The sequence below is a fragment of the Schistocerca gregaria genome, chromosome X (genome assembly GCF_023897955.1).
Source record: "Schistocerca gregaria isolate iqSchGreg1 chromosome X, iqSchGreg1.2, whole genome shotgun sequence".
NCBI classification, from domain to species: domain Eukaryota; kingdom Metazoa; phylum Arthropoda; class Insecta; order Orthoptera; family Acrididae; genus Schistocerca; species Schistocerca gregaria.
Window position 1 is genome coordinate 615,014,913 of NC_064931.1, and position 16,994 is coordinate 615,031,906.

General features: G+C 38.6%; 1 protein-coding gene across 1 annotated transcript in view; it reads left to right on the forward strand.

The window, feature by feature from the left end:
- The window catches only part of LOC126298563 (ubiquitin carboxyl-terminal hydrolase MINDY-3 homolog), a 97,769-nt gene that overhangs the window by 68,151 nt on the left and 12,624 nt on the right, over positions 1 to 16,994 (forward strand). Inside the window, exon 9 of the mRNA XM_049989924.1 lies at positions 3,322 to 3,481. Coding sequence (XP_049845881.1) covers positions 3,322 to 3,481 — 160 coding nt within the window. The remainder of the gene's footprint in view (positions 1 to 3,321; positions 3,482 to 16,994) is intronic.

Below are 16,994 nucleotides of genomic sequence, written 5' to 3' on the forward strand. Positions count from 1 at the left end.
TGATAGGTTTGCAAAACCTGTATAGAGTAAGTGTCAACCTTAAAGTGCACTTGGCATTGCTGTACCACAATATTAGTGCAATACATAGCAATGTGCATGGTCTGATGATGTAGCAGTCAATGTGTAAAAGTGTTGACTGACCTTAGAAATTAAATTCCTTTCCTGATTGCCATGTGGAGCTTAGTCTGAACAAGGACTTACTCCTCCACTAATTAGAAATGTTGTGTGATGTGTATTAACCACAGCCTTATTGAAGCTATCACAACAAAGCATTTTATTTATATCTTAGGTATTCTATACCAGAAGTTTTTGTAGATGAGATTAGATGTAGTTCTTTCCATAGATTCATAGTGAGTAGCTTCTTAAAAGCCATAGACCATGTCACAAACCAAAAATACATAGTGTATACTTAGAGACGCTAAGATACCTTCCACAAATCCCAAATGAAGTGGTCATCATGGATGTTAAAAAAATTCATAAACTTCGGGCGCAATAAATATGGTCATGAATAATAAGAACCTTTCTGAACCAAAGCAAATGAGTTAAAATAGATTATTTTGATTGCTGGTACAGATTCCATGAACTGAGTGAGCTGATGGTTTGACGAAGACTGGTTTTATTAAGCAATAAATATATTCAAAAGTAGCATTGGGACATTTTTGACTTCACACAACAAGATATTCATGTTATGTTTTTAGACTCGAGAAGCTTATGGACTGAAAGTAACCAAAGCATGTTTTTTTTCCCCCTTCCAGACAACATCCACATTGCAAATAAGGGTGTGTTTTGATGTTTCAGTCGTTTTGTGGTATGCTCCTTCCAGTCGAATTTATTATAAAGCTGTAAGCCCAAGAATTTAACACTTGTCAACTTTTCATATCTGCATGTCGTCATGTTTTAGACATATACTGAGAAGAAACCTCATACAGTTCTGAACTGCATATAATGTGTCTCTTCAAAGTTTAGTGACAAAGAATTGGCTAGGAACCATTTATTGGTCCCCATTACATTTCCATTAACTAGTTTAAGACTATACTTTATTTGCTTTTTGTTTCAGTGTTTGTATAACCTACAGACAAAGCAAACTTTGCACATGGTCATGTTATAGATTGAAAAGTCATTGATAAGCACAAGAAACCGTAAGAGCCCAAAGATGGAACCTTGTGGGACACCACACATAATTAGTTCTCACTTGGATGGTGGCTTAATACAAATATCTTTCCTATTGACACACTCTGTTTCCAGTCATGTAGAGGATTGGAATCATTTTGTAGCATTTCCTGCTACACCACGATATAATTTGCTTAAAAGGATATTGTGATTTACACAAATGCCTTTGACAGATCACAAAATATACCAGTAGCCTGTAATTTGTGTAATGAAGAGAGTAAATTCTCACTATGTGTAGATAGACTCCTCATTTCAAAATCTTTTAGAAATTAAAATTGTGACTATGACAGTGTATTATTGTTGTCAGATGGTTAAGAAGCCAACTGTAAATTACCTTTCTTAAAATTTTCCTTATACTGTTGATATTCCAGCCTGAAATTTCCATTGTTTGAAAGTCTAATTCTGTGGCACATGCCTTGGTTCAGTGCTCTAAGCAAAAATTTTTAATGTCAATATTGTTATATTAATGACAATTCCTGGTGGTGTATGTTGCAACTCCTCGTTTCTCCATTTAGTAGTGAAGTGGTTGACATAGTTACATCGCTTAAATATCTAGGTGTAACATTGCAACGTGATATGAAACTGAATGATCATTTTAGATTGATAGTAGGAAAGACAAATGCTAGACTTTATTTTATTGGGAGAATTTTGGGAAAGTAGATGGTGTATAGAATGCTAGGGTGACCGATTCTTGAGTACTGCTCTATTGTTGGGAATTTCCACCAGGTCAGATTAAAGGAAGACACTCGAGCAGTTCAGAGGTGTGCTACTTGATGTCTTATGGGTAGGTTCAATCAGCACACAAGTATTACACAGAGAGGCTTTGTATAATCAAAAGGAAATGCCTGGAGGGTAGGCAATGCCTTTTTTGTGAGGTAGTGTTGTGGAAATTCAGGAACTGACATTTGAAGCTGACTACAGAACAATATTACTGCCCCAAAGTAAATTTTGTGTAAGGACCATGAAGATATAATGAGAGAAATTAGTACTCCTACAGAGTCTTATAGACAGTCATTTTTCCCTTGCTCTATTTGCAAGGGGAATGGGAAAGGAAATGCTTAGCAGTGGCACATGGTACCCTCCACCACGCACCGTACTGTGGCTTTCAAAGTATGAATGTAGATGTACATGTACATTTAAACATAGGATGACGACAGTTGTGGCCATCGATTTGCTGTGGGTGAAAAGTACTGTTCCGTAGACAGCGACAAACTTTTTCCATGATGGCATTGACTGTCTTGTCTCATAGTGGGATAAATGTGTTAATAGGTATGGTGGTGTTAATTTTGAAATGATAAATAGTTCTCTTACTTTTTCATCATCTGTCTCATTTTCATTTGACTGCTGCTTACACCATTCATGATAGTCTCCTTCCCCCCCCCCCCCCTCTCACCCTCCCCAATTAGGTTTTCTGATGGAACCACACTAATATGTGGTGTGGCATCTGACTTATGCTGCCACTCCAGCTCCAAATTAAATCTCCTGTTTCCTGTTAGAAGAGTTCAGAAAAGGTGTATGGTGTCTCAGACCAGGTGCAAACTTAGCATTAGTGTAGCTTGACGCTGACACAATGTAGTATTTCTTGCAGATTCAACACTGAAAACTTAAAATTTTAAGTCTCTGTTACTTGATCACATGTTTTTGTCATGTTCCTTAAACATTTTTGCCCTACTATGAATTGTCTGCTTGTGTAGCCTGAAGACTTTTTAAAGGCAAAAAATAATGCCAGTGACTGTTGGTTGACCATTTATCAATAAGCTCTTTTCTTTGTGAATGGAAAAACCATGACACAAAGGCCCATAACGCAAGTACTTGTAACTAGAAATTGAAATACTCTAATAAAGTGTTCACTGGGCGTGAATGACAATCCACAAAACACAAGACTCGAAGGCTGATAATAAAGTTTATTGGTAACACAAAATCATTTGGATGGCCAATAGCAAAGGGCATATGCATCTGTGGGGTAGGAGGGAGTTGTTTCTCAATGTTTACATGTATTATTCTGAGGTGTCTACACTATAGCTCACTTTCACGTGCTGAAATGCTTTCTTTTTCATCTCTTTCAGTATTTTTTGTGTGTTCTGTTTCTTTTAGGCTTAAGAAGTGTTTGGTATTACTGTGTTGTATAAAAAAAAAAAATAATTGTTACAGTGTCAAAGTTATCATGAAAAAGTTGGATCCTGAGAACCTAGGAATTATTCTACTGAATGCATTCCTGGCAGAATTTTACCCTGATGAGAAGACCTCAGTACCAGATACATTTAATTTATATCACTATAATGGTCTACCAGGTTCTTGTCCTGATGGAAAAGTAAGTAGCTACCTTATTATAACAAATGTTTATAAATATGTTTGTAACTGACTTGTGTAATTTTCCATACAGCTTCTATAATTATGGTCTAATGGATTTAACATAGTTTGAGCCAGTGGATAAATGTGTCAAAATAAGTCTGTAGTAATGAAAAGATATAAATACACGTATAGAATTTTGGCTCATCTTGTGGGAACTTCAGGTTTTATACATAGCTCCTCCCCCCCCCCCCCCCCCCCCCCCCTCGAGTCCTGTTCAGTGAATTTTCGTTGTCATCATCTTTATTATAGATCAATTAATCTGTCATCCAAGGGGTTCACAACTATCTTCTGAGACATGCATAGTGAACATCAGGTCCTGAGCAACTGCTAGAGGTACCTGAAATTAGCAAATCAACTTTGAAAATTTAGTATTTTGAAATTTTAATTTGTCATTTATAGTTTTTGATGTGTTCATGCATCTAAATGACCCAGATATGTCCCAAACAATGTGTATAAAAAATTCATCCCTTAAGTTTTTTTTCTTTCTCACCTTTACGATTTTTAAAAAGTGGGAGGGAGGAGGTAGGAAAGGATGCAAGGAGTGATGGGGTAGTGGAAAAGATGCTAGTCTTTGGGCAAATGACTTGTAGCCATTCAAGAAGACAAAATGAGTACAGAGTGTAGAGTGAAAATAGATCTAGGAAGAGGGGGAAAAAGACAATTGGGGGGGGGGGGGGGGAGAGAGAGAGAGAGAAGAAAATGGGGCGGGGGAGAATGAATTCCCATGGGAGGGAGGGAGGGAGGGAGGGAGAGTGGTGGGAAAAGGCTGCACACAATCTGAACAAGGAAGAAGTAGTGTGGACAGAAGAGAGAAGGGAAATTGGTAGGGTGAGGCAGTGGAAATAGGTTAGCAGAGGTTTAGGCCAGGAGGATTGCAATAGTGTAGGATATGCCAGAGAGGATTCCCATATGTGTAGTTCAAAAAACTAGTGCTGGAAGGTAATATCCAAATAGCTTCACATAGTGAAGCAGCTGTTGTAGTAATGTGTGTTGTTGTGTGCAGCATGTTTGGCAACTGGATGATGTAATTTTCAGTTTTCCACAGTTTGGTGGTGGCCATTCATTCGAGGAGACAATTGCTACTTGTAATGTCTACGTAAAATGCTGCACAGTAATTGCAGCAAAGCTTGATAATTATGTAACATGGCTGCTTTCACACGTGGCCTTGCATTTTATTGGGTAGGAAATGCTTGTGACTGGACTGCGGTAGATGGTGGTGAGTGGGTTTATGAGAAGTCTTGTACCTGAGCATACCACATGACCTGTGGGATGCGGGATTCCAATACGGATGGACAAGGATGTTCTGTAGGTTGGGTGGGTGGTAGAACACTGTTTTGGGGATGTGGGTAGGATATCACTCATGACGAGTGGGAGGGATGCATACCAGTGTATGGTGAGCCCCAATGGACAGTTGACTGCACCCATCCACCCACCCACCTACCTACCCACTGACCGATTATTTCTCTTCCTTTATTTTATTGTTGTCAGTCATATTGGTGTTCATTACATTGTTAGACATTTTGTTGTTACATTACGGATCGTCTCTCCACCTGGTTAACAGGAATTATTTATTCTGTTACCTGGACAACCCCTTCATCAGGTTGGCAGGGGTCAGGTGTGGGGGAGGTGCCCCTCACTGCAGGTGAGCCCTGAGACACACTCGTCTGCTCTGTGGCCCACAGACTGACCTTATACTTTTATATTTTGTGTAATTATTTTTCAAATCTGGCATCAATGTTGCTTTCACTGCCTCTATTTTGCTACTTATACACGCTATGTTGTTGTTGCTGGGACATTAAAGTGCAACCTTCCTACCTTCCTTGGTTTTCCAGCTTAGTAAGGACGCCTTTGTGCTTGTGCTCAATAGCTATCCAGTAATGTTTTCAGAAATAGCTAGCTATCATCTTGAAGAAATTTTCTGTGTGTTCCAGTAATATCACATTCTATTTGAGGGGCTCGGGCATAAAATATGGTAACTGACGTTTTAGTGGTTTGGAGATATTGGAATATGAAGTTTCATAGAACTATAACAACTCATTGTACTATGTTATGTCTTTACTTCAAGTTTTAATGCAGTAGTTGACCATTACGGAATGCACTGGTAAGGTTACGAAATGGAAATAATTTTTTTTATTGGAAAAAGAGGCAATACATAACACATTGACACACATTATAAGGTAGATGCCATGCTACTCCTGAACGTAAAATGTAGAGACCATGTCATTCAATGCATTAAAAATGTTCATTTCCCACAGGAAAATTTGATATTATGAAGTTAGTTGATAATAATTTAAGCCAACCTATTAATGACACAATGTTATGTAATTAAATTTAACAGTTTTAATAACTGAAAACACTAATAGTGGTACACAAATTTCACTCACTGCTTTCATCATTTGCCTTGGTTTGCTCGGCTGCTTTTAAAGTCCTGCTTTCACTTTGCGCTGATGTAATTAAAGTTCAGCAAATGAGGATATGGATAAGCTTTGGTCTTTCTCCTTTTTTGCATTTTCTATTTTAATATATAGGCAGTCGCATGTGCTGCAAGTGTCTGATTTAGGGTTTTTAAAGGATATGTTGTGCTATCCTACAAAAATCCGTCGAAATTTCACTGGATAAGAGCAATTTCTGTAGTTGTTCACATTCTTCTTTGTATTGGTCTTAACAGCTTTCTATTGTGTGCTCCATGCTCATGAATTTCCTATTTGGACTATGAACTCTCTTATAAAGACTGGTTAATGTCAGCAGTATATTTATGAAAGTATTGACAAATTCGATAACTGCACTTGAATACTTTTTAGGATGATGCTGGTGTTTTCCCCTTCCATCTCCTGATAGGGGTTTTACAACCTTCCTTTATTTTGAATGGTAAGTATTCTAAGTGACCCCTACTTCCTTGTAGTCCATGAATATTCAAGTGAACAGCCTTACAAACTTCAATGTACTTTCTGTTTGATATCACAGAATACCTTATAGTTGTAATCAGTCTTGATGGACTATCAGTTTTCTTTGTTTTGGTTGCTTGTATGCAACTTTGAAGGTAGGCATTCTGCAAGTCATAATTTCCCATATTCCAAAACTTCTGAAAGATATTCGTTCTCCCTCCCTCCCTCATTGAATAAATGGAAACACCTTTTTCTGCTGTTACAGGTAGGACCAGGTTTGCGGCCATGACTCTCATTCCCTTTCCCTTGTTTCTGAATATAAGCTAAAGCTTCTTGGCATTTCTGTTATTGATTCATACCTCTCTCCCTTTTTCTGCCATGACTCTGTTCTTGCCTTTCTTAGGATCTGCATTATTCTAAAAGAAAAGTAGAAAGAAATTGGAAGGCCTAATATAATTTAAATACTAAAAGATTTGCTTCGAAAAACACACACTGAAGTTAGTTTACAATTTTAATTCTACTACAATTCTTATTAATAAACCTTAATCAAAAATACGTTGAAAATTATTTTGTAAACACATTACATTACCTAGCCAAGCAAGCTACACACTTTAAAACATAATATGCACACAAACATTTGTACAGGAGAATATTACTGTACATATCCACAAGTTGTAGTTCTCTGTATAGTCCGTAGCATATATAACATGGTCAATAAAGCAAATAGCATCTGCATTTCTCTGTAGCACGTATAACATGTTAAGTACAGTAGATACCATTGTATGCATGCAAAGGCAAATATTAGGTTAGTGACACTACTTAACTTATTTTCTTCTTTATTACTGCTGACATTACTGCCATAGTCTGTCTCATGGTAATTTAGATCTTTATCACTGTCACCACACTCAAAATAACTGTTTAATAGATTTTCTAACATTGCAGAATCATCCACATTTATCGAGCCTCCAAACTCCAACTTTCTCACGGTAGCCATTTTCTCACAGATAACATGTTATATGTGCAGATGTCGCTACTTAAGAGGAAAAAAAAACTGTTTTCTGCTGCCATCTGTGGAGATTTTTGAAAACTAACTCATGTACTTATCTCAGCATGCAACATACTACATCGTAAGTGGCATAAGTCATTTTTGGCCAAAAGTTAGTTACCATGTTTTACACCCGAGCTGCTCATTTGTTTGCTTCAGGCGTGATTTTCATTCTATTTTATTACATATAGGAAGTTTTGTTTGATAACTAGACTGATGCCAGCTCTGACAGTGCCAGATCACTTTCCAAGGTTTTTATCGTGGGCATGAATAACTTAGAAGGCATCTTTTTTAATTCAGGAGTAATTTCATTGTGATTGATTTGGAAGTAAATGCAAAGCTGCAGTCACCATGCTGTGATGCACTTGTAGCTATCACAGGTCATTTGCCTAGTGGTGAAATGTACTATCCGGAGGTTTCAAGTAGTATCTTCATGAATTTTTTAAACACTGTTCATTTTTTTAAAATCAACAAATGATACAGCTGTCTGACTCAGTGATAGGAAAGCTCAGACACTGTGTGTCTGTGCTGCCTGATGGCCACCCAAACTGCTGGTAGTAGTAAATTGTTATTTGGATGTTGTGGAACTCCCAAAAGCCACTAGGGAAGTAAGTGTCCACCCAGACATAGCTCCTCTTGCCTGGGTAAAGGTGCATTTACAGCTTTGCACTTTGCGGCTAGTCACTGTGCAGCTGTAGCTTTTCCCACACGGAAGGAGAGGTGCCTATTTTGCACACAGATGCGAATGGGATCAGTGGCACACACATGTTAAGGAACAGGGATGAAACGAGCACGCATGACTCTACTTCGATAGTTTATCGTAGAGTGTCCTCCTGACTACGGGCCTCAGAGGGATTGTGGGCTGCACAAGTTGTTGGCAACTTCACTCTTAATGTTGACAATGTTTTCATTTGATAACATCTGAAAAGGTTTTTCAGAGACCACTAAGAATCACAAAATTTTGTTAACTTGGTTAAATTATTTAATGGAGCAACAGGTTGCAAGTTATAGTTCTCATCTTCATACTAAAATGGTAGTGCAAAAAGCATTTAATGAAAGTGCAGATAGATACTAAAGTTGTTCTTTACAGTCTTGGGATGTGCTGTGGAGAAAGGAGGATAACGCAATAAAAGGGAGTTTTTACTTTGTATGTTGGTCTGTTGTTCACATAGCATTTTTTTAAAATGTTTATGTTCTTTACTCCACCATATGTAAGAGATCACACATACGTAGGTGCTGTGAGTGTCAAAGCACATGATGGACCCACATATTTCAGATATTGTGTGTGGTATTAAGCATTATTTAAAATGCTGGTTTTGGACTGGACGTAGAGTTTCCTCTTGTTCAGACGATGGGGCTAAGTCCGAAAATAGGTAAAAAAACATGATCTTTTTAAATTCTATGTAAGAGTGATTTTGTTAGTGAAAGTGCATATATCTGTTAAACACATTCCATACCATAAAGTTTAAAGATGGCAGCTGGGTGACATAGTTCTCTTGCTACACTTGCTTACGACCAATCCTTCAGCCATCTTCAAGCAAGCGTTATGCAATGGAGATTACTATTAAATGTCAATAACATTATACCAGCAATTGGTGTGAAGATGCATGCTCATGCGTTACCATGAGCCCTCCCTGTAAAGTTTAGTTCCCTCTTCAAATATTGAGCAATCAGTGGTATACAGGCACATGACTAATGCTGATACTGCATGCACACCTTCTGTTGGAATTTGGGGGTGCAGTGTTACAATCCAGATTGCAAAATTAATAAAACTGTTTAGGTGTTTCACTGCGCATAAAGTGTTTACATTCTGAAGGTATTAACGAAATCACTGGGTCCAATGCGTTATCCAGTTGAAAGCTGCCATAATGATAAAGATCTTCCACCAAACGTATTTCCTCATATTTCTTAATAATTAAACCCCAGAAGGATTTCATTGCTGCCAAGATGGTCGTGGCAGAATAATCCATAGAAAGCCCTGTGGTTATATAGTGCTCTGCTATGACTGACCTATTGGACTGTGAAAGGTGAGTGTGGCGAATATATTCAAAGCACTTTCCACATTCTCTGCATGTGGTCAGTCCAATGCAGGCTTTGCTACTATGGTATGGTGTTCTGTAGACTCCAGCCGTCCACAAACCCAGATCATACTTTACTGAAGTGAGCAGAGTACAGTTCTTTATAGGTGGCTGGAAGATCACTTCTACTTAACAATTCTTAGAATTCTGCCTTATTTCAACAAAACACTGCCAACATATGGGAGGAACGCCCTGTCCTACCTTTAATAGCTCCTTTTCTTGGTCTTGGGAGTGATCACATTTCTTCCTCCTTAATACTAGGCTAATCTGATGTGGAGAATATCCATCATCCTTGAACATGGATTGTAAATGTTCAGGTTGCTTTGTTTGAAAGACACCAGTAGTTTGTGAAGGTTAGTGACAGCTAAATGCCTGCAAGTACAGCCATGTATGTGTGGGTTTATTGTAAAAGAATGCCCCAAATACCCATCCACTTCCCGACTGACAAAGACATCCAGAAATGGCAGTTGCTGTTATCCAGTTTGATTGTAAATTGGAAATCATCACGGATTTATTCCAGAAGCTCCAAAAATCATGACCGCTCTGTCACTGTGGGGTCACACTGCATTGGTGCACTGCAAAGGAGCTGGTACTCATTTACACTAGGAAACTACTTTAATTGGTATGCTTACGGTGCTTTGGGATTGACATACATAAATCATTTGACTAAAAGAATGAGAGACTTGTACTCTGTCTTCTTCCCATTTCATAATATGAGCGGTAAGGTGTGTGTGTGTGTGTGTGTGTGTGTGTGTGTGTGTGTGTGTGTGTGTGTGTGTGTGTGTGTGTGTGTGTGTCCATGTCAATCTATATCCTTTTGCATCTCCTGAAAGGGTGCCACATTTTGCTTCCTCTTTGTCATTGTTGACTCTGTTATTCGACTACCTAACAAATCCTGGCAGCCATTGCGTATATGGCATTATTAATTGCTCAGAGTTATTCATTGTGATTAAAGACCTGTTTTTCGTGAACTCGTTGAACATTTTCTTTGTAGTGGTTTTATTTAAGCATATGCAGTGTGTTATTCTTCAGTATTTAAAATTCATTGGGAGTGATTATGACTACTGATAGTGAAGGTCTTTGAGAGTACTTTTCATGTTCAAAAAGGATAACTCATGAGAAGCATGAGGTTTAAGGAAACATTATTGTTACCCATGTGGACATACATATGTCAGTGATGGAATATTCTAAACTCAGTTTGATTGTCCTAATGTGCTTGGGCACAGTTCTTGTTCATTAGATCCAAGTCTTTAACTCCATCATTCGCAGATGAGGTCTTCAAAATTTTGTTCAATTCTGATGATTCCCCTTCCAGGGGGACACTACTTAATCATAGGCACCTTTGGTGCCAGGCAGGAGGGTTTGTGTGCCTCAGTGATGCTGAGGGCTATGCCAGTAGTAGCATAGCTGCTGGTAGGATCACACACGCTAGACAGGCCCCAGTGGAGTAGCCTGATGTTGAGTGTCTCTCAACTTTGGGAAGGGAGGGCTGCCTGTTTCCCAGGAAGCTTCGCCAGCAGTGGTTAGGTACAGGTATAGTGAACCCAGATTTCCTGAACTAGGGACTGGCCAGCACAACCACACCTCTTCTGTTGTAAACACTGGGCATACTTCAGGGGCCATCATAAGGCACAGAGGTGGAACATAGTGCATTTCAGAGAAAAGGGGCCTTGGCTCCACTGCCTTTACTGTGAGGAAGGTACACATCTGTGCAAACAGCCCTCAACCTCAAGATGAGGTGAGGGACTGTTGAGATAAAACAGTTTGTAGTGGGCAACCTCTGGGTCACATTCTGCCTTCCCTTCTGCCCACTGCCAAGTAGTATAAGGCTTGCTGAGGCACACAGGGCTTCATCTTGGTTGAGACTTGTTTCCCTAGTGGCTCTTGTGATCCCTATGGTGTGACCTAATTCCACATCTACTCCTGATGGGATGGGTGTATCGTCAGGTAGTACGTACAACAGAGCTCAATTAGTGAGTCTGCCTGAGAAGTCTCAGAATTTTAGTAACAAGGCACTAGACTGCCACAACACTTAAATTGTGATCAAGAGAGCGGAAGGGACGTTTAAGAATGTCTCCCCTTTCTGTATTCATAAGGCATTTGAGGATATTGCTGGGTCCTTAAAAAGTGTTAAATGCTTTCATAATGGAATACTTACAGTTGAAACTGCTATGTCAAACCAAGTACTGAAGCTTCTGGGATGCAATGCCTTAGGTGACTAACATGTTGTGGGTGTATTTATAGCACCCTTAACTTCTGTAAATGCGTGCTTACCTACTCTGATGTGATGGAAATGGTGTTACATGAAGAATGGAAAAATATGGGTGTAATGGAAGTGCAGAACTATATGACGAGAGTCAATGGCACATTGGAAACAAATGTAACATTTATTTTAACATTCGACACTCTGGAATTGTCTGAACATATTTTTGCAGGCTATACCTGTTTTCAGATTTGACTGTTTGTTCCCAATCTAATGTAATGCTTCAAATGTCAAAGATATGGTCATACCACTATAGCATGTAACTAGAGGGGGCTACGTGGGGAAATTGAGGAAGCTCAACTCACGAATCTGGCAATTCTTGTACACTTCATCTGAAATGTATAAACTGCTCTGGTAATCACCCATTATGGAGCAGTAAGTGAGAGATTTATAGGGAGGAGAGAAAAATTCTGGCGTTGAAAGTTAAGCTGCATACCCTATGATGAAATTTAAAAAGCTTTCAAAGCTGTGCTGCACCCAGTGTTAGCTACTTGTTTTGCATTGGCCCTTAAGAAGCCAGTCACTAAGTGTGATGCTTCCACATAAACACAGACCACAGATTAAAAGAAGCAGCATGCACCTCTCAGTGTACCATGAAAGGGGGGGGGGGGGGGGGGGGGGGGAAGAGCTACACTTGAACCTGGAATTATTCAGAAGCCATTGACGACGTACTTGGAACCTACTCCTTTTCTGATGGTGATGTTTACTTTCAAGGATATTGATAACCCCTGACCTCTTCAGGTAAATCACTGCCGCTGAAGGAGGAGGACAAAGACAACTATCGCCAAAAAATGGCTCTCATATGAACTTTCGTGTTGCAGTGGATTTTTAAGGGGTATCAGTAGCATGTGGAAGAATTAAATTTCCAGGCCCAGGAGAGACTGTTCTGCATCTGCTGACAAGAAACTCATTTTAAAGTCAACAACATAACTGCATCAAGGGGCTACCACCACTACTGGAAGGACAATGTTACTGGAGACAGGTCTAAGGGTAGAGTGGCAGTTCTCATCATTGATAGATGTGACTCTTGTTCTGTTTCTTACCATGACTGTAAAAGCAACTGCATTGTCAGTTAAAATCTGTGTGTTGTTTATATCTTCCAGTTCATGATCCGTTGAATACAGATGAACTGACAGAACTCTTCTGGGCACTCCCATGCCATTTTCCTCCTCATGAGGGACTTCAGTGCACACAATGTGCTGTGGGGCTGCCTCTTTCTCCAGGTGCAGCAGGACACTGCTGCCAGGCACAGCCTCAGGAGGCTGGGGAAGGAGAGGGGTAGAGAAGGGGAAAAAAGATAGGTGGTGTGTGGCAGTGTGTGGCAGTGTGTTCACTATACACTGTCAAAAATGTATGGTACCCCTGCATGTGTGGTCAGTCAGATAAGTATGTAAATTTAACTGTTTACCAGAATCTGTTTCACCAAATTCATATCAAGAAACCAAAAAAGGATATCTGCCACACTATCAATAAACTTCATATACAGATTTTTCACACTTTAGAACAGACATCGGAGCTTCAGAATGAATTTATTGTTCACCAAGAATTGGCTAACCTGTCTTACAAGGCAAATGCCAGGAATAAGGAAATTGCGTCAGCTGGTGATGGTAGAATGCCTATCACTATTGACATACAGCAGTGTCTGCATACTGTTCTGTGGACTTTGATTGTCCACAATCTCCAGAAAGAACAAACATACTGTTACATGTAGAGTGATTGGCAAATCTGGGTGAGGAACTGACCATGTGCTATTGTACCGGGTATGATCGCATGCCTTCGAACATTGAGCAATGCATGATGTATTCAGACGTGTTGATAAGAATAAGAACTGTCACATATTTGGAATGCTGTTATCGGTTATTACAGATCAGCATTTGTAGGAAGTTAGTGACAACTTTCTAGCGGCTGGCTATACACACATGAAAAACAGGGGTTGAAGGTTCATATTTTTCATCCCCAGTAATTGTGTCCAACTTGTGGGACAAGAAAGGAAAAAGAAGCCTTTTAAAGATCTTGAAATGAAACAGTTTGATTTTTATGCTTTTTTTTTGTGACTTCTCAAATGCCCATTAGAAGTACATACATGTAATGATCATGGGAAAGATGCTTACAAAAATGATAGACGCATTTTAAAAAAAAATTCGAAATTTCTGTAAGAACACTTCGCAGGCTAGTGGTGCAAGTCCTTGATTGTCCTAGAAACATTCCTACTGTTAACTGCTGTAGTTGCTTGGCTTGATCGTATTATTCTCCTCCTTGTGTATGACTAAAACTGGGGTAGTGGAATAAGTTCTGGCTAGGACAGCGAATGTGGTTTCTAGGTAAGGTAGTGATTTTTTGGTGATGTGTTAGAGTCCTTCTAAGTTTTAATATATGACAACAGAGAATTAGGTAACATAAGACATCAGAATTTTGGTACAGTCCTGACTAAAAGGAAAAATGGCTTTACTTATGTGATTCCAATTTACTCCCACCCCTCTGCAGGAGTGTCATGAGCATATTTGAACACCTTTCTGATGATGCTCATGCCACCTGCTTTTGAAAATTCCTTTCTGTAATGTTTTAGAGGAGATGACTTACATCTGCAAATTACATGCATTTTTAATTTTTTTATAATGATTTTGAAGAGTGTAGTACAGAAACAAAATACTGTAATACAGTGCTTGAAGAGAGAATATATTTTCAACTTTCTTTCTTTCTTTTTCTTTTCTTTTTTTCCCCCCAACAAATTATATTTCTGCGACATAATCTGGATTGAACTGGAGTGTCAGAAGTGCAAACCCTTTTTATCATCCTAATCCAGAACTGAATAAAATGTGATATATTTACCAGTAATTAAGGAAAAAGTTCAGAAATTTTTGTTTGCCCAACAGAGAGATTAGTGAATGAACGTTTACTTTACAAGTGGAGCATTAGTTGAGTACACTTTATGCCACTGAAAAGGGCATGATTTGGTATAAAGCACTGTATGATCTGGGAATCAAGAGTGGTTATATCTGGTTGTTTGTAGTTTAAATAGGAAAAGAAACAAAACTGGATTGGGAATTTAAGAGCCTACCAGTATCCTCTCAGGTGGTTGTGGCTTACCATTTCTCAATAAGGGGCATTGCTTGACAACAAAACATTTCTATATGTCTTTTCAGCTTTTAGGTCTTGCAATCAAAAAATTTGTGTATACTTTCGGTCCTGTGAAGTTGAGTACCACCTTGTCTCAAGAACAAAAGCTAAGGTAAGGAGGAATGTCTCAATACAGAAGGGTAAAATAAAATGAAAGGATGGTGTGCTTCAGCTATACACAATAATAATGATATTACAAAGAAAGGGAAAATTGCCATGAATCATACAGTACTTGTTGTTGTTTGCAATAATAAAATGTGAGGAACGGTTCAGGCAAATAAGCAAATGTTAAAACTTCCAACACAAGAGTGAGGTCCAAAATATAAGCTTTTTTAAAATTTATTCAGTCTGGTTGTCTGGAATTTGTTTGTACCAGCCATCCAGGGAGAAATGACTAGTACGGAGTTCTTGATTAGCATTGAGGGATAATGTCTAATGAAATACAAATGCTTCACTTTCTGCAGATTCCTTGCACACTCTACAACCCTTTCAGTTGTAAGCATGGCAGTTTCTGGAAACCATTTCACTGAGTTTTTGAATAGTTCTTTCTAAAAGTGGTTGGTTAAGAACTTACACTTCCATTAGCACAAATATAATGGTAAACTCCTTCACTCAGAGCATACAAAAGTGTTAAATATTTATATAAGTGCTAATTTTATCGTTTTGTGAATTATTGTCCTTAAAAGGCCTTATTTTTGTTGTGGCAATTATTTTCAGACTTAAAAATTGATTAACGTACCAAAGTTAAAAAGGTGAAAAAAAGACTGCATTATAGGTCTAAGGCTGAAGCAGTTATGAGGGTTGCTCAGCAGCCTGACCTATAGGGTGAGAGGGGTAAGGCTATCCCCATATCGAGCATGTAGAATAGAGTGGGGGTATGATTACATGTAGCACTGGAAACTGACACCATTTGTTGTATGCAAACTCATTACTGCAGTGCCGGTAGTGGGAGGTACTAAACTTTCGCAGCAATGGCAAAGGGTATGGAAACCTCAACTAAATACTACACCTTTGACAAGAAAATATCTGTGGCAAAGTAATGATCAGTGATCTATCGGCCATCCCTGTTTGTAATATACATTTTGTGGACACACTGCAGAACAGGTGTATTTTAAAATTGTGATTAAATGCCTGTAAAGTGTGTGTTCAGTCAACTGTGGCCATGACAAGATGAATATAAAAAATGGCTAGTGTCATTGAGACTCGTGGAGGAAAGTGGAAGATTTGCATAAAGGCCATTGATCTAATGATGACAGAAATGGCATTAAAAGCCCTTATCCAATGTAAGTGTTATTTCATGTTGTATGTAATTTGATTACAATGACTTGATGTGCTTAAATTACATGTGTGACACATTAAATCGTGAATGAGTTGTTAATACACTTCGTCTATACCTACTCGACTAATAATTGTTGTATATGAGAAAGCGAGTGTTGCAATTATCAGAAAGGTGAAGCATAAATGGGACAAAGTAACAAAGGCAAAATTACTTGGATGCTGCACTTAACGGCACCCAACACACAAATTATATTGATGCTGGATGGTTTCTTGGCAGCTATCAAGAACCATTGAGGATGGAGCCGGGTCACCTGATGGCAGAGCTGTGCCAGTGGCAGATCAGACCCGAAACTGGACTATTACAGGACAATTTAAAAACATTACGTGGCCCACCTAACAGACTGTACATAAAACATGATAATAATCACCTTTACATGTTGCATGTTTACTTTATTCTTGACCTCACTAAAGCATTAAGTGCAACTATTGTCAGTAATGAAAAGGTGCTTAAAGTCCTTAATTTTTATTTTGTAAATGCAGTACAAACTCTGAAGTTTCTCCTAGGAAAAAATTCTAACAGACAAATGGTATTTTAGGCATTGTGAATGGGATTTATAAAACTACCCCATAGAGCAGAAGAAATGAGAAACTTGGTGCAAAAATTTACTTGTATGTTGGTTTAACTTGTTTTTTCTCCTGTACAATGGTGGAAATTGGATTTGTAAAATTGGGCCTGAAGAAGAGCATAAATTTGAAGTTATTTCCACATGTTACTTTTACTAGCCAGCTAAAAATTTTAATTCAGC